We start from the raw sequence: 21,678 nt of genomic DNA, 5'->3' as shown, positions 1-21,678 counted from the left end.
CCAGCCATAACACAAAAGCAAACCGCCTACAGCCACAAAACCGCCTATATCCCAATTTTTAGAAACGGCCTCTTACACGAACAAGGATGGAGTGTCATCACAGTAATCTAGGAGATACGAACTTTTGTTCATTTGTCTCTTTAGCTTTAGTGGCTCCTTTGTATTTACTGTCTTTCAGTTAGTTTGATGTGAGTTTTTTTTTTTGTGACTGGCATTAAGTTCGGGCGCTATTTATTCTGTCTATATGTTATCATTCAGTAGGAACTTCAATGGAAAAAACCCATCACAGTTAGAAAATAGTTATCCATAAGTCATAAAATAAGGACATTTATGAGGACCACACTGAAGATGCAGACTACCTGCACCGGGACAGAAAGACCCTATGAAGCTTTGTTGTTCCTTGGGATTGGCTTTAGGCCTTTCCTGTGCAGCTTAGGTCGAAGAAGCCCTCCTCCCAGGGGCCCCTAGCCATCAGTAGGATACCACTCTGGAAGAGCTAGAATTCTAACCTTGTGCCAAGACCTACGAGCCATGGGACAGTCTCAAGTAGACAGTTTCTATGGGGTAACATTTCCGTGTAATCCTCCCCTGCATTTTGTTTTTGCTTTAATAGATTTTCCTTTCAACGAAAACAAAAGAAAAATCATTTGGCACTGATTGACGAGAAATTTAAAGTTAACCAAGTTATTTATCTCTGTTCAAATGTATTTGTTGATGATGAAGATGGTAGTAGCTTCTGGTCAAGCACAACACGGACTATGCAATTTGTTGATGATGAAGATGGTAGTTGCTTCTACTCGATGAAGTGGTGGTTGCTAGCGAAGGTTGTAAGAGAAAAAAATATTCAAATGCATTTATTGGTGGCGAAGATGGTACTGGCTTCTGTTCAAGCACAACACAAACTAAGCCCAGTCCGAATGCCCTTGGACTGTCCCAATCGGTGGGGAAAAGGAGGGAAGCGGGGCAAGAGTTATTTTGGGGCGCCTGCCAGCCTTTGTGTTGGACAAAAGGTTTTGAACCTAGAAGCCGTTGGAGGCAGTGGTGAAGCAAAGAAGATGAAGAGGCAGAACTAGAGATAGAGAGATAGGTTCTTACAAGAAAAAGAGGAAAGAAGTTCCATATTGCATCAATTGTCCACGCAACCATTTCAATGTTCCTTGCCGAGCTAAAGTTTCTACTCCAGTTATATGAAGTAACTTGGCCTGCATCTGCCCTAGACTAGACAAGGCTTCTGTATCAAATATCAACACGAACATGCTAGAACTAACCTAGGCAAAGAGAGTATTCCAAAGCAATGTGTGGGATTAAGCTCAAAGCACATGAGCCTTCCAGTTCACTTCCCAAACCCCAACTAGGGCTCAAGCTCGCTACTCGTATAGGGGATTCAGTTTCGTAGTGAATAGAAACAAACCACAGTTAAATACGATTTCATAAATATATATCTAATATGCTAAACCAAGATAGCGAAGTACAGACTTTTTAGCAGTTCAGTACTCAGTTTGGTAAGTATTTAAAAGTGTCTTCTAAGCAAACTACTTATATCATAAACAGCTGAAATTCAATTACAGGTAACCGGGTGGTTTTATCTTTTTCAACTATCTATGGATTTTTCCGCGACAAAATTTCATCCAAAAGTTGCAGATCTTACCGGTTTTGGGGAAACACCTGAGCCATTGCATCTGTAAGTAGTATTGTTGCTTCCTGAGTTTGGCCTGTCTTCCAAACCCTAAAATCAGGTCTGAAATAATTGCCGTCGCTCCATTTTTTGAGTTGATTCATTGAGAAGGGTCCTTGTTCATCACCGAACGGGTCAACATACTTCCATATAGCGCTTTCTGGGTTCAAGAGAACTAGGTTTCCGGATGTATCTGCTGTTTCACCTTGGTCATCAATCAAGTCAACTACCTCAGTGTCTCTTTTACTTTCTACTATTTCTAGGTTCTTCTTGTTCTCATATAAATCTTTAATTTCGCTGTTCTGCTCATTCACCTCTATTAATTGGAGTTGAAGTTGTTCGTCGTCTGCAATCAGATGGGATTGATACGATTCATGTACCACGATATCAGAATTCTGCTGCTGGGATTCTTGAATTGACACCTGGTAATTATTATTCGAGCAGGACATAACTGAAGCTGTGTTCATGAAAACCAGGAAACAGAATCAACGGAGTTACTATTTTCTGTCTTATCAAAATATGTATGTGAGCATAAAAACGGCAATAAACCAACAAGTAAGAAACCCGAAGCTTTATTAATCCTTCGTGAAATAGTGAAATGGATATCATTTTGATATGTTGCTACTTGGTTGAATTCCTGACTTATGATTTGTCCTCAAATTCAAGTCAGGCAAGTCCAATTTCGTAGCCAGAAAGAAATGGCGGTGTAAGAGTTTCATAATTCCATATTTTCTTATTCGGCCAATAGGTAATAACCCAAAGCTTTATTAATCTTTCATAAAATGGATATCACCCAACAGGAAAGAAGAATTCTGAGAACACTGAAAAACATGTCCCTTGTCTTAATGGTACTAATTTCCGCAAAGCATGAACTCGACGGGTAGTTTGTTCTATTAAGCATAACACGTGTAACTGAGAAGGATATTTTAACTGAAAATTTAGACAAAAGCCTTCAAGCAAATTAAGGAATGAATGAATTTGCTAACCTTCACCTTTCTGGTTAACTGATTCTCCATTTCCATCTTCGGCCTCAGGTAAAACCGGTAAAATAATTTGGAGAGCAGGTGTTTCATCCATCAAAGCTTGATCTAGAAGATAACATAGACAGGAAAAGGCAAATACACTTCATCTTCTTAGTCATGAAATTATTTAAACTATTTATTCTGAAAATGTCAACAGAAAAGAGAACTTTGTATACAGCCAAATATGGGGTGGTGAAACAGGGAAAATTTGGTCATGAAATTATTTTAACCAGAAATTTAGAGCCGAAGCCTTCAAGCAAAATTAAGGGAATGAATGAATTTGCTAACCTTTGCCTTTCTGGTTTACTGATTCTCCATTTCCATCATCTTCATCCCCAGGTAACACCGGTATGATAATTTGGAGAGCAGGTGTTACATCCAACAAAGCTTGATCTAGAAGATAGACAGGAAAAGGCAAATACACGTCACCTTCTTAGTCATGAAATTATTTGAACTGTTCAAATTCTGAAAATGTCAACAGAAAAGAGAACTTCGTGTACAGCCAAATCTGGTGTGGTGAAACAGGGAATATTTTTTTTTTAAATTTGAACTAATATATTAGAAGAAAAGAAAGGACTGTACAAGAAACAGGAAAAGGATTGGATCTCTCAGAAAACCCAAGCCTCTCAATTACCACCACATCTACATATGATGCGTGCTTATTCTTATGTGAACATGTAGCCCAACACAAAATGGTTCCTTTTGTATCATCTACATCTAGGCTAGTTGCAGCATTCGATTCTTTGAAGATCTTTTTCTTGCGGTCCTTCCATAAGTTCCAAACAATAGCTGCCGGAACTAGGTCCCAAATATCCTTTCTCAATTTTGTCTCTCGAAGCACTTCCCACTGTTCGAACATCTGGTAATGGTGTTCGGCCTACACCATTGGGTCTCAAAAGTTGAAAAGAAGTAGGTCCATAAGCTCTATGCAACTTTACACCGAAGGAAGATGTGGTCTGTGCTCTCTTCTTCAGCTTTGCATAAGATACAATGATTAGCGAGAGTAAAACCTCTTCTCTTTAGGGCGTCCACGGTTGGGATTTTCTGAATGAGCATGGCCCAAAGAAGAAGCCTACTCTGGGGGAATTGCTTTTCTTCTAAGGAACTTCAGAAGAATTGGATGAATGAGCTGATCTCCTGTATTCAATTGATTATAACAGTTTTTAACGTTGAGATGCTCCTTTTCCATTTGCCTCCATACTCACTTACCTTGATTGACACCCAGCCTGATTCATAACTTTCAGTTTTTTGATGCCCAAACCTCCTTTGTTTCTAGCAGTACTTACTAATTTCCATGCTGCCCAATGCATTCTTTTCTTGTCCGACTTACCATTCAAAAGAAATTACACATTTTTTATGGATCTCGTTTAGAACTCCCATAGGGATAGAGAAGAGTGACAAATAGTATGTTGGAAGTGCTTGGAGGACAGACTTGATTAAGGTGATCTTGCCTCCTCTAGAGAGAAAATGACCTTTCCAAGCCACGAGCTTTTTATTGATTCTCTATATGACTGGATCCCGAAGGGCTTTTGCTTTGTATCTCTCACCCAAAGGAAGTCCCACATAAGAAGTCAGAAGATTTCCCACTGGGCATCCGAAGCTTTTTAGTAATTTGTGTTTCCTATTACCTTCTCCCACTCTGAGAGCTTCATAAGTGTATGCTCTCTTCATATACCTGGAGCCCATTCTTTCCATAATTTGGTAGACGAAATCCCAACTTATACGATCATAGGCTTTTTCAAGGTCTGCCTTGAGTCCTTGACAATAAGACCCTTTCCGCCATCTTTCCTCCTGGAACCTATTAGCTCAGTAGCAATCCTAACGCCATCTAGGATTTGTCTTCCACTAACGAAAGCACCTTGGAATGGAGATATAAGTTTATCCATTACTCTGGCCATCCTTGAAGCTAGCACTTTCGTCATGATTTTATAAGGGTCTTCAACCAGGCTAATAGGTCTGAAATCAGATAAAGAAGAACTGTTCTTCTTCTTAGGGATTAAGACTATAAACGTTTGGTTGAACCTCCAATGAAGTGACGCTGTCCTCGAGAACTCTGATATCATATCCATTATTGAATCCTTTATGACATCTCAGCACTTGCTATAGAGAGAAATGGGTAGACCATCCGGCCTAGGAGCCTTATCCTTAGTCAATTCAGATATGGTTAATTTTACATCTTCCCCCGAAACAGAGAATATTTAGTCATGAAATTATTTTAACCAGAAATTTAGAGCCGGAGCATTCAAGCAAAATAAAGGGAATGAATGAATTTGCTAACCTTCGCCTTTCTGGTTAACAGATTCTCCATTTCCATTTTCAGCCCCAGGTAAAACCGGTATAATAATTTGGAGAGCAGGTGTTTCATCCAACAAAGCTTGACCTATAAGATCACATAGACAAAATAAGATAACAAATACATTTCATCTTCTTAGTCATTAAACTATTTAAATTCTGGAAATGTCAACAGAAAAGAAAATAACTTTGTGTACAGCCAAATCTCGAGTGGTCAAACAGAGAAAGAAAAACAGTACAACAGATTAATGTGAAACCTTCAATTGCTAGAGTTTTAGATTCCTGGTAGTCGACACCTCCAGCTTCTGCGACATAAACAGAAAAGAATAGATTAAGAAACTATAGATCTAAGAACAACATCGACAATTTAGTCGAGCAGTCAGAAGTCTATGAACCTGCAATATCTCTTCCTCCATCTTTAAGATTGAATGGTTTATCAAGCGTTTCAGCAACACTACTAAAGATTGATAATGGAGCATCCTCGTTTTCAGGGTTTCCGCCTGTAGACAACTCCACAGGGACAACTTCAGTCTCTAATTCGTCTGCTATGACACATGGAACTTCTTTCATTAGCCGCAACCTTTCCTCAGGTGATTGAAGCAGCTTCCGTCTCTCAAGGTATTCACAAAGCGTAGAATCGGAAAGCAAGTCAAGGGTAACATGATACAAATCTATGATTAAGAAATTGTAAGAAGTCCAAATAAACAACCACTTCATTTCTCCGGCCAGAATTCCCAATAAGAACTAGCTACTTAAAGTCACAAAAAGAAAGTCTCAAGTTTTTAGTATGGTTTTCTCCAGCAATGACTTTCTACTTGAGAATATGTGAGTTGACCTTTACTGTAAATCAAGACATATAAAATCCCAAATTTCTGGAGCAAAATAAGCTTCGACAGAAGGGATGCTACTATTATTTAGAATATCAGGAAAGCAAAAACCAAGAAAGAAAATAATATCTTGAACTACATATCGGAAAATATTTGCAAGAGTAACTATGTAGAAACCTCTAAGAACCTAAAAATAGGGTGGCCAGCAACGCTATATCTGGCCCATAATCCAATCAAACACCACTGCTAAAACGTGTTTTAGGTTTAGCGAAATTATGCAATAACAAACTGGATTTCAAAGGATATTCTCTTCGCCAGCCCTTCTCATTTGCTCGATCAATTTGGTTTTGCAAGAGGAGAAGCTCTCTCCCAATCCACTGTAAAGAATTTGTTATAAATTGTCAAAACCACTAATATGTGCAAAATCAGTCAGCAAATAATAAATATCTAAAGTCATAAAAAACCTAAAAAACACTTGCTTGTTTGTTTTATAGTCTATTTTGGGACGGATTTATGAGCTAAGATGGTTTACGGGATTTCCTTTGAAAATGATATAGTAAAAAAGTACATTTGTCGTAAACAACTTAATTGTATAGCAAACACAAGAAATGATCTTTTAAAAAATGCTTATGGAACATATGGACGGACAGGAACAACAAGATTCTCAAACAGAAGAACCTTTCCACCAACATAGATACTGAAGATATTAAAGGAAACATATTTTGTTGGATTAGAAGGCTAAGCTCTTTTAAGAATGTTTCTTTTGTAGACGTTGTAGTTAACTGGGAGGCATGGATATCGTGAGATAATCAGTAGCCTATCCCTACTCTTTTGTACATATTTTTTCGTTCTTTCAATATATTCATTCAAGTTTCAAAAAAATAATCTTTTAAAAAATGGTTTAGTTCAAGACTTTAAGTTTGAACTACAAAAATGATAAAGCTCCAAGTACTTTACGAAGATCAGGGCAATACGAAACCAAGCCTACATAACCTAAACAAATAACTCTCTCGCTGAGTTTCTTGATGGTTCAACTTTGGTACAATACTTTTTAACAGCTTAACCTTCGATTTAATGTATAGTCCAAGGCTAAGGCTTTGGTTCGTAACATGACTTGTTGCTAATATTCATACTTCAAGTTAAGCTTTTTGTCTTATATTTTTAATGCAAATATGTAATCCAATTTGTAATTCATCCACATGACTTTAGCAAAAATTAGTGTGCAAATTTATAGTCATGTTGTAAACTTCAAATAGTCACACCCTACTTAATGAAAGCCATGTGAGGTAACTATAGAATTGATTCATATGCTAACAGTTACATAAACACCACAAAGGTATAAATGGAGTTGTGAATATCAGATTATTAGCAAGTATTTACAGGACACGGCCCATAGCCTAAGACTTCTTCTCATAAGAAGCACAGGTCCCAAAGTAATTCTTAAATCTTAAGCCACTGCTCGAGTGTGAAGTGATGTGGACTATTACTAGAATTTTAGTTGCGATGTTAAGTATTCAGAGGTTGAGTAAGCATACATGATTTGTTATTTCCTCATGTAGAACTTTGGCCTTCTCTTCAAACTCCCACTGTCAAAGGACATGAAACAACATTAAAAAGTGATTTACTTTAAGATAGTAAAATAAAGATTTAACTAATCAAGTATAACTACCACTTCCTAGAAACAACAAAGTTCTCAAGTTAAAGAAGGCAACAAACAAGATGACAAGATCAACACTCACTTGGAAAGACAGGAACTGTAAAATTTTCCATCAGAAAAATCTGTCAACTAATGTGTGGATATAGAAGACATTAAAAGCACCATCTACTGCTGGATACAAAACCTTCCATCCTTTGATGTATCTTTTTTAGATGTTGTTGTTAACTGGGAGGCTTGGATGTCGTGAGAGATCCTTTGGCCTAACCCACTCTTGTAAATATTCGTTCTTTTAACATATTCATTCAAATATGCAAAAAAAATTTTCTAATATTTAAGTTCTAGTTGGATGATGATTCGAGTAACCCAATGGGTCCTATGTTTCTGTTATTACTTCTTCAACAGTACTACCTTTTTTAGGTATAACAAGTATCTCAACATCTGCCAAACCTTCCACGCGAGCTAGGTTAGGCCGATGGTCCACACAAAGAGAAAGCAGAATATCTCTGGTTAATCACTATTTATTTACACCGGAATAACCTAAAAAGGTACCTCAGGTATCCCCGGAGTATCCTGATTTGGCACAGGAATTGTACAAAATTTAATTGTTAAAGATTTGGACTACGGCACTTACAATGGTTGGCCTTTTCAGCAAACCGTCTTTCACTCTCTGACGCAAGTCCTCGCACTCTTCCTGCAACCAAAATCACAAAGTTGACACATAATACAATCCAAAAAGGTGTTGGTATAGTGCATGAGGGGGGGGAGGGGCTAGCAATCTTCATATTTCCAATGAACTACAAATAAAAGAATTGTCTGAACCTAGATTACACCAAAAAATGATACCCATTGTTGAAGTTTGATTCCTATTTTCCAAATTTAGCCTAGAGATTTAAAATATAAGTGCAAGCACCAAAAGAGCAGGAATTTAAGTAACCAATATGACAAGATTACACATCCCACGTTAATACTCTCGCATTAGAGGCAATTACTCTACTTGTTTTTACCTTAGTAATATAATCTTTTGACAACATGCAAACCGCAATTCCATCATTCCTATTTGATACTTCCAATGAACTACAAATAAAAGAATTGTCTGAACCTAGATTACACCCAAAGATGATACCCATTGTTGAAGTTTGATTCCTATTTTCCAAATTTAGCCTAGAGATTCAAAATATAAGTGCAAGCACCAAAAGAGTAGAAATTTAAGTAACTAATAATGACAAGATTACTCATCCCACGTTAATACTCTCGCATTAGAGGCAATTACTCGACTTGTTTTTACCTCAGTAATATCATCTTCTGACAACTTGCAAACCGAAATTCCATCATTCCTATTTGATACTTCAACAATAACTTCTGAAATGCTTTTGGCTGCCTCTGATGGCCTCTTAACCCCTAAGGGAACCAAACAAAAACAATACACCATTATTAGCTAAAATTGATCAAGAAGGAAAACAACATGGTTTTATTGGATCTGTAAGAGTAAATAATAGTATCTCTACAGGAACTATATTGACTAATTCACTGGTAAGAAAAACTTAGTTTAGAAGAATATATATAGAAAATAGAGCCAAAAAGGCAGAAATCAAATCATAATTATAGGTATTACCTGTGACTTGCAGGAGCTGGTAGGGACTTTTCTGAAAATAGTAATCTGGGTCACATTTGACCCTCACAAAGCTCCCAACTACCTTGTCTTCAAAGGTGTCTGGCTTCTTCAATAGATCCTCAATTACACTCTTTTTTAAGTAAATCAGTTTCATGTTTTCAACAATTATAGAAGCAAAACAACTTTTCGGGGCTACCATAACTGTCTCTTTTTCGTTGCTTCTTTTGTCTGTGCTTACCCTTCTCTGCCGTTTGCAAGTATTCGCAACTCCTTCCTCTCCTGACTTGTCACTGAACTCATCCTCTTCTGATGAGTCCTGGTTCTCAATGAAGTGTGGTTCCAGAAGATCATAGAGTCTGTTTCGGTTAACCGACTTCTTTCCAAAAACAGACTGGAGTCTAATGTCACATACAATCTTCTTTTTCTTTTCGGGGTGAGTGAGTTTGTTCTGATGGATATATGTCTTGATTATATCATGCACTTCATACTGTGACAAAGGCTTGGTTGGGTCCTTTCCAATGGAAGTAAGAAATTCTACGAGAGCCCTTGATCCCCAACCTATGAACTCCTTTCTCTTCTTTATTTTTCTTTTCATTGCAGCAAGTAGCCCCTTTGGAGATTCCTCGAACATAGATGATCGATTCTCCATTCTATCATCCATACTAACATCAGAGTCAGATATCAAATGCCCATCACCATGTTCACCTTCATAAAGTTTATCTGAATCAGACCCACTCTTGTAGGACTCACCCTTTTTCAATAGGGTGTCTGCAAAATGAAGATCTTGCAAAGTTACACCTTCGTCGTCCTTTATTAGATCCCAGTATTCCTTAAACAAACACTCGTATGTATTCCTGTCCTTGAAATCTATCTTGCCCTGCAAAGACAAAGCAGAACCTAAGAAACAAAACAATTAAAATGCTTTACTTTTTCTAAACAAGAACGTGTATTGCGTACATATATATATATATATATATATATATAACTTTTATAAGATGCAACCCAGATGATCATAGGGTCCACCCTAGTATGTCTGCATAAATAATGGAACAATGAAGCGAACAGACTAACTAACATGTGACTTACATTCTGAGACAAGAAATCTACAATTATAAACATTCAATAGTGATGTCAAATCTCCAACCTTAAACAAATTGGGATGTCAAGGGCTCAGCCATGAATTTAGAAGGCCAAGTCTATATCCCGCACACTCTAGATTCTCTGACTTAGCACATGCTTAGAATCCGTAGAACTTCGGTACAGAGGGATTATATTTTATTATATGCTGACTTTATTTTATTTATTGAATTGAACAACTATTACGTAAAATGTACTACGTACATCAAACTAATGTTCGAATGCAAGTTATATTGTAGCAGCGGCCAATTTTGTGGACACTACACAGCGCGCGTGTGTGTGTATATATAAATATAGTATGTATGTATGTATATATATATACACATACATATATATACATATACAAATGGTTAGACAATGTTGGAAGTTGGAACTCAGCATACTCTAGTAACCCTTCTACTTCATTTCAGATTTTTTTTTTTACCCAACCCCCCTACTGTTTGCCCTTAACAACCTTGTCATTTCTTTTTTTGGCAGTAGTCGTAGCGGTGACAAATTGAGATACTTTTTCTGAAGTTATTCCTTGACAACGTAATATGGAAGCAGGGTGAATAATATTTGAGGAAGTTAGGGCAAAATTGACTAAGTTTTCAAATCCTCCTCCTTTTCGTATGTTGGATGTAGATTTCAAAGCCAAAGTCTCATAATGGTGGGAAGAGAGTCCATGGGGGAATTCAGCAGGTAACACCTTATGGAAGAAACTTCAGTTTGTGAAAGATAGATTAAAGACACGGTCGAGGGGGTAATATAGGTGTTTCAACAGCAAGTATATTAAACTTCAGAAGGAAATCAGTGATTTTGATGCTAAGGAGGAAATCCAAGAACTAAGGCCAGAAGAAATTCAGTCTAGGAAAACTATGAAAACAGTGTTGGACAAGTTAATGAGTCTGGAAGAAATCAGCATTAGACAGAAATCAAGAACTCAATGGTTACAAGCAGGGGACAGGAATTCGGCTTATTTTCATAAGATCCTAAAATGTAGGAAGAGGCAAAATAGAATAAGTGTTATAATGGAAGACAATAGTCTTATTTCAGAAGAAGAAGAGATAACTTCAGAGGCAGTTAGTTACTTCAGTCTTCAGCAATCTCTATGAGGAACCTAGACTTTGGCGTCCTGGATTAGAAGACATGACTCTTCCTTCCTTGTCTGTTATAGACGCGGACCAGTTAGAAGCAGATATAACAGAGGAGGAGGTTGTAAGAGCTTGCCCTGATGGTTTTCCTATCTCCTTTTATAGGAAAGTGTTGGATATCATTAAGGTTTCAATCATGGATATGTTTACAGAGTTTTTTGAAACTGCTACTCTCCACTGGAGACTTAAGCATACCTTCATTGTCCTTATTCCGAAGACCCAAAACAGTGCCAAGTTCCCTGATTACAGGCCTATTAGCTTGGTTGGAGGAGCCTACAAGATTGCCTCAAAAATCCTAGCTATGAGGCTGTGCAAGGTGATTGGAAGTATCATTTCACCTTTTCAAGGTGCTTTTGTTGGAGACAGACAGATTTTGGATGTAGTGATGATAGCTAATGAACTAATTGGTTCCAGGAGGAAAGATGGTACTAATGCGCTGGTAGTTAAAGCAGACTTGGAGAAGGCTTATGACAGAATCAGTTGGGATTTGTCATATCTGGCTATGCAAAGAATGGTTTTGGGTATAAGTGTAGGAGTTGGGTCTACTCATGTATCTCAACAGCTACTTTTTCAGTTCTCATCAATGGAAGACCCTCAAAAGTTTTTCAAATCTCAAGAGAGATTAAGCATGGAGACCCCCTGTCCCCTCTCTTATTCCTGTTAGTTGCTGAAATCCTTAGTCACTGCTTGCAGTTAGCTGAGGAGAATAGTTGGCCAGTTGGGTTAAGGGATTTAAAGCTTCACCCACAGTAGATAGTATCAATCACTTGCAGTTTGCAGACGACACGTTATTCTTCATAGATGAGAGTGCAGAGCAATTACAAGAGCTTAGAGACATTCTGATCTGGTATGAAACAGCTTCAGACCTCAAGTGGAATATGAGGAAGTCTTACATTTATAGTGCAACTAAAGTAGGGGAGAAGAACATGAACCATGAGATGATCAAGGACTTCGGATGCCAAGTAGAGACTTTCCCACCTCCTACCTTGGCCTCCATTGGGGGAGAGGTACAAGTCCAAGAAGCTATGGGGCCCGGTTTTAGAACGTATGAACAAGAAGCTAGCAGCTTGGAAAGGGCATTTGTTATCTAAAGGTGGCAAAATAACTCTCATCAAATCAGTCATTCAAGCGTTGCCTACTTATTTCCTTTCTCTCTTCACCATTCCCATGGGAATTCTGAAAGATAGAAAAATGAGTTCCCTCTTGTGGAACACTTTCAAAGATCAGAAGAGCCTTCATTCGGTGGCTTGGAATGCAATCAGCACTAGTAAGCGAAAGGGTGGGCTAGGTGTCAAAAAACTAAAAGTGATAAACCAGGCTCTCCTAATGAAATGGGTATGGAGAATGGATCAAGACAGTGAATCTTTGTGGAAAGGGGAGATATGGAGTATGGGAAGAATTGTGCTGGTTGGGCTAAAAACTGTAATAAAAGCACTTTCGGATGTGGGATACGGAAAGGTATTGTGTCCAATTTGAGATCTTACCAAAATATCACAAAATGGGAACTAGGGAATGGGGAAAAAATAAGCTTTTGGTCAGATGTCTGGATAGGCTCTGAACCTCTCAAAGTGAGCTTCCCTGATATTTTCAATGTGGAGGTTCAGAAAGATATTCTGGTGTTTAATGCTTTTAACCTTGAGTCCCAATCTTGGGAGATAAACCTTAGAAGGAACCTTAATGATTGGGAAGTGCATCAGTATGTAAATCTCTTGGAGAGTTTACAAGATATAAACATATCAGACAATCAAGATAAAAAGGTTTGGGCTTCAGAGGAGAAGGATGTTCTTTGAAAGTTTGGGGTACATATACGAGGCGATGTCTAGAGCAAAGGAGCAGATCAAGAAGAACCTTGGAGATGACCACATCGCATGTGCGAAAGTTTGGGGTATTATTGATGAAAGATGGGTTGATCAACTTCATCATCCACTGCATGGAGCTGCGTATTATCTGAATCCGGCAATTTATTATGGTCAAGGTTGGGAAAAAGTTGAGACTAATCAAGTCATGAACAGTGTATATCTTGCCAGTCATAAATTAATAGATGCTGATAAGCTTGAGGAAATGCAAATTGAAATGCTCCATTATAGAGATGGAAGTGGCCTATCAAACCCACTGGCACTGAAGTTAGTCGACAAGATGGAACCATGTAAGTTTTCTTCTTTACGCTATACTTTTTTGTACTTATGTAGCTATAAGTTTTCTTCTTTTGGCGCAGATCAATGGTGGAGGCAATATGGTAGGGCGGGGTTGCCTATTTTGTATGATTTTGCAAAGAAGGTCTTGAGTCAAACATGTAGTGCTTCACCATGTGAGCGAAATTGGGCTGCATTTGATAATGTAAGTAGTATTTCAATTTCTAGTCTTATTCATATTTCAATTTATAATCTTATTTATTTTCATTAATTTATAATCTTGTTTAGGTACATTCAAAGAAGAGGAATCGCTTGTCCCAACAAAAGTTGAATGATATTGTATTCATACAATACAATAGAAAGTTGCTAGTTCGAAATTTAGCTAGGTGCAATGCTATTGGGCCAAAGAGAGATGTTAGAATTGATCCTATTATTCTAAGGGATGTTGACGATAATGATGAATGGATAATTCCTAATGAGGAAGAACTTCAAGATTTTGTTCATGCAGGCGACACCCTCACATGGGAACAAGTTCGAGCGGCTCAAGGGGTGACTGATATAGGGCCAAGAACGAGGAGCAAGTCAATGAGGGGGTCTACTTCTTCTACTCCTTCTGGATCGGGCACTCAAATGGAACTTGTAGACGAGGATGAGTCTGAAGATGAAGATATTGAAGTTGAAGGGGCAAGATATATGGATTTACTTGATGAGATTGAACCGCCAAGTGTATTCGATCAATGTTACTAATCACTTGTTGTCGTTTGTAGTTTGTTTTTAGCTTACTAGTTGTTAAGACCTCTATGAACCACTTTTATTTTGAATTTGCTTTAACTATGGACCACTTAAGTTTATGTTATTTAAATGATATTATTGTATTAGTAATTGGTGATGGCGATTGGTAGTATTTTTTCTTTACATGAATTTGCAATGGTGAAGTAAATATTGAGCTACTGAATTGAATATTGAATGAAGTCTTTTTTTTTTTCAGGAAAAGTTGTGTCTACACTTGGAAAATTTGGAAGAACCTCTATTCACCTCTATCAAGGTAAGATTTCTCATCATATTGATCTCAAATGTTTATATTTATGCATATATATAATTACATATAAAAAAAACATTATATATTAGTATTATACGACTAGTCCCGCCTAAATACGACTATTAACGACTACTCCTAGTCCCGGGTCTGGCGACTAGTCCCCGTTGCCGCCTTTTTCAACATAGGTTCTTTCAGTCTCCAATTGCTACAAGAGATTAGACTTGGACTGTCAGATTCTTGACCCACGCTCTACTAGAGTCATCTGGTATAAAGCAATTCCACCCAGAGTTGGCTTCTTTCTGTGGTCTTTGCTGCATAAGAAAGTTCCAACAGTGGATGCCCTCAAGAGAAGAGGCTTCTGTCTTCCCAACAGATGTGCCCTTTGCAAGGAAGAGGAGGAAAGCGTAGATCATTTGTTCCTTCACTGTAAAGTCGCCACAGCTATCTGGAAGTTTTTCATCAAGTCCATCTCAGTTCAGTGGTGCAGCCCAAATTCAGCTAATCAAATGCTATCTCAATGGGACGGTCTTTGCAAGAGGAAGAAGAGAAAAGAAGTTTGGCAGCTAGTGCCAGCAGCCATTTCTTGAAACATTTGGAAGACAGAAACACTAAAATCTTCAAGGAAAAGAACTTATCAAGCAATGTTGATATTGAAAACATTCAAGGGACTCTATTTTCTTGGATAAGGAAGCTAGATAAATATAAGAATGTAACCTTCCTAGATGTGGTTGTTAATTGGGAGGCTTGGCTATCGTGAGAGATTCCTTTGCCATCTAAGCAGTACGACTCTGTCTCGGACTAGGCTCGGCCAAGGTCCGAGTCCGAGTCAAGGTCCGAGTCAGCCGAGTCAAGGTCCGAGTCAGTCGAGTCACTCGGCCGAGTCAGCCGAGTCACTCTAAGTCATTATGAAATTGTTAGTAGTATATGTGTATAAAACAGTAACATGAATACTTAATCTAATCAAGTTCAAACTTAAAAATAGACTCTAGGTTCCTAACTCTATTAATAGACTTTTATTTCTAGTTTCTAACCTTCTATACAATCTTTTGGTATTCCAAAAGATGTTAAACAAGTTTCCATAAATAATTAATAGACTTTTATCTTCTTAAATATTCTTTCTAATTAGATAATAACTAGGAATATCATATAAAAAAACATCCATAGTCGTACAAATCAGTCTTCAATAATAAAAGAAAGATAATCTCTGCCGAGTCTGACCAAGTCAGCCCAAGTCAGCCCGAGAGAGGTAAACTTGTAGAGTATCTTAGTAGTATCAAATACCTTGCAGAGCATCTCAGTAATTTAAGATACCTTTCCAGTCTATTTAAACATTAATGATCAAATACAAAACGGTTGTTATACAGCTTACACTTGCCTCTTTTGCCAACCATCTTCTGTCCAGTCTTTTGGATTTATACTTTTATATACATATCAAAAATCTACGAATTTGATACGTTTCAAAAATTCGATTTCAGCAACTGCTGGTTTTTGTGTTTTCGGCAGTTAGAATTTCCACAATATTGTCTTCAAAATTTGAAATTATTCATCACATATCAAGCAAGATATTTGGGAGATCAGATGTGCCAAGTAACAATTTTGATTGTGATTGATTGTAAGAGTCAAATACGTAGTAAAATAAAATATTGTTAAATAGTCTTAATTCTTTGAAAGCAAACCTTACCCCATCAGAGTCGTAATCCACATTTTCTTCTACGAGTAAAGCAAGTCTTAGGCAGTCATTGCAAAGGCTCTTCTTCTGTCTAATATTGACAAATTCGGCAACTCTAATACAGCGTCTGCATACAGCATTTGGACAGCCAATGCAATGAAATGCTGACTTCTTATGGCAAATGAAACAGGAATGTCGACCTATCATAAACGAATCAATAGTTTATTCCAGATGCCTATAAATTATCCAACTAATCTATATTATGACTTGAAAGGGAAAATACTGGAAGAAGAAAAGTTGCAGAATAGGACGACAAGGGGAAAATGAGGCTATTTTAAAACTCTCGTATCTGACAAAATAAATAATTAAATATAACCTAAACATAAATGATAACTTAGAACATTTCAGATCAACCATATAAACTATAAAAGAGAATACTTGAACGACTGCTAACATGCAGACGGTGTAGCCACCACAGACTCTAGCCTCAAGATTTATGTTTGGCTGTTTGGACTTGAACCCTAAACCCTAAAACAATTATGGGTCTGGCTGTTTGACTCAAATCATAAACAAGTAACACAGAAGCATGTCGGTTGTGAAAAGAGAAAGCACTATGCAGCGTACTGTTACTACTGTATGATGTGTCAATTTATGCATTGATAAATTCAACTGATTTAGTTTAGAGAAAACTGGGAACCAGAGAGCAGCTTACTACAAATCCAGCGCTTTCCAGTTTCTGTGAATGATTGTTCCTTTCCAACACATTCAGGATGATAAGATTTAATACAATGCCTGCAGAAAGTACATCAAGAGAAAAACCAGATATTCTGTTGATCAGCTAACATTATAAGGAGTTCAAAATTTCGAAAAAGAAAAACTAAATCTGAAGGCTGCCCACGAGTATATGTAGCGTGTAGCCTCAACCAAGGAGCAACAAAATAACACAAGCTCTGTAGCATCATAAAAGTTTTGTTTTGCATATTTCTATATGTTTTGAAGTCTGTATATATTACTGACACGAGGTTCAACACAATAGCTTTCATATTCTAGACATTTTTTTTATCAATTTTTGGATGAGATGTTCCAATTTTGAGAACCATAATCTTTCAAGAACTTCAATCTGCTTTCAACTCAACCAACTACAATTAAATTATTCTTCTAGTAGATACTAGTTTTAAAAGCATTTCATATGGAGCATTGGAGATCTGATACACTAGAACCTAATCTTAACATTATGACCACTATCACCTCGGATGAGGACCGTTTCAGTGATGGTACACGATATTCTACGACAGTATGTGATATGCGAGGTATACAACTTCCTTAAGCTAGGGGCTCGAGACACTTTGTCAATATAGGCATTTCAAACGAAGCACAAGCGATATCTATACTTAAGCAAACAATTTCATCTACAATATCTTGTTAATCTGAACTGTTTAACAAGATCTTCATGGAGAATATTAGTTATAGACTTGTAGTAACGTAGTCGTAGAGAATGTCAATGGATTTCTGTGAGTAGAAATCAGAAATGGGCTAAAACAAAACCTATCTATGATTTTGTTTACAATTGGGAGGCCTTAATGACGTAACATATATCTTTCGTAACGAGGAACTTTTGTACAGTCTTTTTCCCTTTAATACATTAATTCAAATTTTCAAAAAAAAAATTCCTATACTTAACTACACACTAAGTTAAATCAGATGGAATTTACAAAAAATACTGGATGATATTGTATGAATATCAATACCTAAACTAGTACTGAATCGCCAAAGTACTAATAGGAAAGGGGACTATAAGCTATATGCATGAGGAGTAAAGTTTATTAATGGGGTATCTACAATTATAAATCAAGATCTTAGGTTAGCAAAAAATTTAACCTTCCAGCAAGCCACTCAAAGAAATAAACACAAGGAAAACATTAGTAGAGCAAAATCAGCAAGAAATTGAAGATTCATGTTCTTAGGTGAAAGGATTAAGATCAACGGGCATATAGAAAAGGAATAACATTATTACTCTTCAGGAAATGGCATAACTATTTCGGATTCCGAATTACCTTCATCAAAGTCAATCACAATACCTTTTGTACCTACGGTGTAATCTAAACACTACAATAAAAAATTTAACAGAATTTCCGAGAACAACATTGAACATAAAAAACTAGTATTGTAAATTCTGAAACAACAAGGCTACACAACCCACCTCTAGGGACTCCCACTTGAACCGCATGTGAGAGAAACAAGAGTTTCTCTCTCATCTCACATGTTTAGTCACGTAGAGAGAGAAACAAGGGTTTCTCTCACATGCGGTTCAACTGGGAGTCCCTAGAGGTGGGTTGTGTAGCCTTGTTGTTTCGAAACTCTCTACTTACAGATTCCAGAGAGTACATTGACTAGAAACAACCTCTCTTGGGTAGATTTTTGTTGGTAACTACCTTAGTAGCTTAAGCTTAAGTAATACTTTTCCACCCCGAGAGTAAAAAAACTCCAAAAAGTTCATTGAAACCAAACAGTTCCATTCCCCATTGAAGAGAGAGATGGAAAGAAAGAGGAGGAAAAACATGAATGTAGAAATAGAGAGAGAGAGAGAGAGAGAAGCTTGAAAGACTAAAAAGAAAGGTGCGAGGATGGAAGAGTGAAAAATCTGAAACTTACTTGTATTCACAGACAAGAAGCAATCCTCCATCTTTGCAAGCGAAGCACCAGTCTTCTGAAACTTCTTCCTTTTTTCCCAAATCTTTACCCTTGTTTTTCTTCTTCATCTCTCTATCTTCTTCTTCTACTACTATATTTTGATTTTGATCTTCTAACTATTTCCCCTCTCTTTTGATCCTCCAGACCCTTTAACAGAACTACTAAAAGAAATCCCCTAGCTTAAGGAAGTTTGAAAACCACTCTACTAAGTAATCTAACCAAAATCACATCAGCATAAGACCCCAATAACATGAACTCAGGAAGCCCCAACTTATAATCATTAAACCCTAGAAATTGTAGCAAGCTCAAATCAAAATTGTAGTTTTTTACCTTGATGTTGATGTTCTAAGTTTGGGTTATCTTTTCCTTGACATTTACCCTTCGATCTCTTCATCAATTCCTCCATCTTTACACATGCAACAATGAAAATCTAAATAAATGGCTGAAACAAGCAAGTATACTTACCAAAATCTTCACAAAATGATGTTGGAATCAACTACCAAAATGACTTCAGAAAAAAACCCTATTCCGTCACTTTCTTCCTCATTATCGATCTCCTTTTTGTCTCTTGAAATACCCCAAAAATTCTTTTTTGTATTGAAAGTACCGCCAAAATATCAGTCGAACAGCCATGGGATTTCCGGTTTAATTTGGGATAAAAATCCCATGTAATAACACTTCAATCCTCCGCTCTGGTCTGATTGCAACAGGGCCTCTAACTTTGATGTCATTGCCTGTTTAGTCCTTTTTTTAGCCTTAAAACCACTTATTCATTCAATTTTCTCTTCCGCAACCCGGGATTGTTACGGTGACGATGAGTGTGGTAAAAAAACTAGAATCTTCAATGCACCAATGAAGTCATCTATGTTTTTGTGGAGAAGAAATTAAACAAACCTCACTCACTTAAAAGGTGGGGAGAGAGAGAAAGAAACCATGAGTTTAATTGCTTCATGGGTTCGCTAATTAAGAGCAGAAATTTAATTTTTTTTTTTGGTAATTAAAAGATTTTCAGTAGGGTTACGCTTGGAAGATAATCAATGAACATCACAGAGGTTCATGTTTGTGACACCGAGAAAGTAGTAAGGAGAGTTTGAGAAAAAGACTTGCCAAATAATATTACCTAATTTAGAAGGGGAAATTTGGGCAGAACTCCCTAAAAAATTGGGGCTATGGTTAAAAAGGACTTATCAACTTTTTGTAGGCTTCAGCTCCCTAGGGCATTTTTGTAAATAATCAAATCATGGAAAAGACTAAAGTAACCTTACTGATCATAGAAAATAACAAAATCGTTTAATTCTTAATTTTTCCCTCTTTCTCTGTCCCGTCTTTCTCTCTCTAATCACAAAGCAAAGAAAAACTCTAGGGCTTTGGGAAGCGAAGGCAACAATCGATTTCTATCTCCAACTTCATCAAATTTCTTCACTAAGTTTAGATTTGGTGAGTGTATGATTCTTTCTAGCAGATTTCATTCTGGTTTTATGCTGAAATTATAGTGTTCTAAGCAGATCTTATTCTGGTTTTATGCTTCTTTCTAAGCACAACAAAGTTCAAAAGCTCGTTTGGTTTGTTAAACCCTAACTAGTAGATCTTGTGTTAAACTGAATAAATTATGTTGGTTTGTTAACCACTAACTAGTAAAATATTTTGTTCATGAATACTTGATAGGGATTAGTGTTAACAGGAAGGAATTTAAATTTATCTACTTTTTGCATTCTGGGTTTGAGGAGTTATTGAGATTGTTTTGGTCATGTTGGTACTTTTTGTTTGTATTATTTAACTAAGTCATGATATCAGAAGTTTTGGAATCTCTTGGGTTGCTTATGTTATGTGTATATAATTCAAATTTCAGAATTTTGTTTAGTTCTTAGGTTTTGTGTTGCTTATGTGTTATTGATGATCTGTTTATCATTTCTCCAACCAATGTGGGGCTTCCTTCCTGTGAATTTAAAGATGTGACATGTGATAATGTGGTAGGCGAGAAACGATGAGAACTCACATCTTCCGAACTTTATTGTGATCATGTTTTTTTTTATAAATTCAGATATGTTTATACTAGGTAAGTGTTATTGATGATCATCTGCACAAATTGAGGCTCTCAGCTGTGAATTGATCTCACTGCTCAAATTGATTCGATTTCTAATTTTCATATGCCTAGATTTCATACCATGTGTTATTGATGATCTGTTTATCATTTCTAATTTCCATATGCCTAGATTCCTCTTCAAGTTTGATGACTTGTCTTTTTCTTTACAGAGTTGATTGTGGTATGTCAATTCATCTCGAATGCTACAGAAGGTCAGGATTTTGAAGAAATAGAGGTTGAACCTAATGGGATTGAGAAACTTAGAGGAACGATAGCTGCTGAAATTGTTTCAAATGAAAAATATTGTTGGATTCAATAAAAAAGGCGTTTGAATATAGTTTCTGCTATAAATATTTTGATGAATGTGTTTCTGAATATTTTGATGAATCTTTGATTGTTTTTTAATCTTATTATGTTGAGTATATTTGATTACTTATTTGTCTTATGAATTTAAGTTGGAGTGGTTTGCAAACTGTTTTGCAAACTGTTTTGCAAACTGTTTTGCAAACTGATTTGCAATATGATTTGCATTGGTTTGCAAACTGATTTGTACTGGTTTGCATGTCTTTACAAATCAGTTTTAATTTTTTTTTCAAAATATTCACAACATATCACATGTTTTTTTAAATCTTTTTCAATAGATGCAGGATGAACGAAAGATTAAATTCTTTTCAAAAGATAAGTTCTTCACATCTTTTATTCTATTAAT

The 21,678-nt window shown here is 36.7% G+C and overlaps 2 protein-coding genes across 5 annotated transcripts; one reads left to right on the top strand and one right to left on the bottom strand.

The window, feature by feature from the left end:
• Positions 1-1,416: 1,416 nt before the first annotated feature.
• On the bottom strand, positions 1,417-19,760 carry LOC147530970 (uncharacterized protein At5g08430-like). Of its 4 annotated transcripts, none has more exons than XM_086648126.1 (14): positions 18,848-19,760; positions 16,908-16,987; positions 16,208-16,395; positions 9,086-9,962; positions 8,759-8,871; positions 8,105-8,164; positions 7,352-7,402; positions 6,123-6,193; positions 5,385-5,620; positions 5,247-5,294; positions 4,976-5,077; positions 2,986-3,090; positions 2,662-2,763; positions 1,417-2,132 (listed from the first exon to the last, which is right to left on the bottom strand). In XM_086648126.1, exons 1-14 carry the CDS (start codon positions 18,952-18,954, stop codon positions 1,645-1,647), a joined length of 2,628 nt encoding a protein of 875 aa, XP_086504252.1. In that variant the 5' UTR covers positions 18,955-19,760; the 3' UTR covers positions 1,417-1,644. The 4 variants fall into 4 exon arrangements, with proteins under 4 accessions (XP_086504252.1, XP_086504253.1, XP_086504254.1 ...); XM_086648127.1 differs by having other exon boundaries at positions 2,668-2,763; positions 18,848-19,706; XM_086648128.1 differs by lacking the exon at positions 2,986-3,090 and having other exon boundaries at positions 18,848-19,618.
• LOC147530971 (uncharacterized) lies at positions 13,078-15,113 on the top strand. Its single transcript, XM_086646879.1, has 4 exons — positions 13,078-13,692; positions 13,776-14,213; positions 14,476-14,532; positions 14,712-15,113. The coding sequence occupies exons 1-4, from the start codon at positions 13,135-13,137 to the stop codon at positions 15,111-15,113; spliced, it is 1,455 nt and encodes a 484-aa protein (XP_086503005.1). The 5' UTR covers positions 13,078-13,134.
• Positions 19,761-21,678: the final 1,918 nt, after the last annotated feature.

The sequence above is a fragment of the Eschscholzia californica genome, unplaced genomic scaffold, assembly GCF_041429995.1.
Source record: "Eschscholzia californica isolate CP2 unplaced genomic scaffold, dmEscCali1.0.p SCAF_6, whole genome shotgun sequence".
In the NCBI taxonomy this organism is placed as follows: Eukaryota; Viridiplantae; Streptophyta; class Magnoliopsida; order Ranunculales; family Papaveraceae; genus Eschscholzia; species Eschscholzia californica.
The sequence above is the reverse complement of the archived record's forward strand: the minus strand, read 5'-3'. Positions and strand labels throughout refer to the sequence as shown.

Coding starts and splice junctions, on each gene's coding strand:
- LOC147530971 (XM_086646879.1), top strand. CDS start 13,135: ATGTTCTTTGAAAGTTTGGGGTACATATACGAGGCGATGTCTAGAGCA. Junction 13,693..13,775: donor ATTGGGCTGCATTTGATAAT/GTAAGTAGTATT, acceptor AATCTTGTTTAG/GTACATTCAAAGAAGAGGAA. Junction 14,533..14,711: donor CTCTATTCACCTCTATCAAG/GTAAGATTTCTC, acceptor TTTTCAACATAG/GTTCTTTCAGTCTCCAATTG.
- LOC147530970 (XM_086648126.1), bottom strand. CDS start 18,954: ATGAAGAAGAAAAACAAGGGTAAAGATTTGGGAAAAAAGGAAGAAGTT. Junction 5,621..6,122: donor GAGAAGGGCTGGCGAAGAGA/ATATCCTTTGAA, acceptor TTCCGATTCTAC/GCTTTGTGAATACCTTGAGA. Junction 2,764..2,985: donor AGTAAACCAGAAAGGCAAAG/GTTAGCAAATTC, acceptor GTTATCTTCTAG/ATCAAGCTTTGATGGATGAA.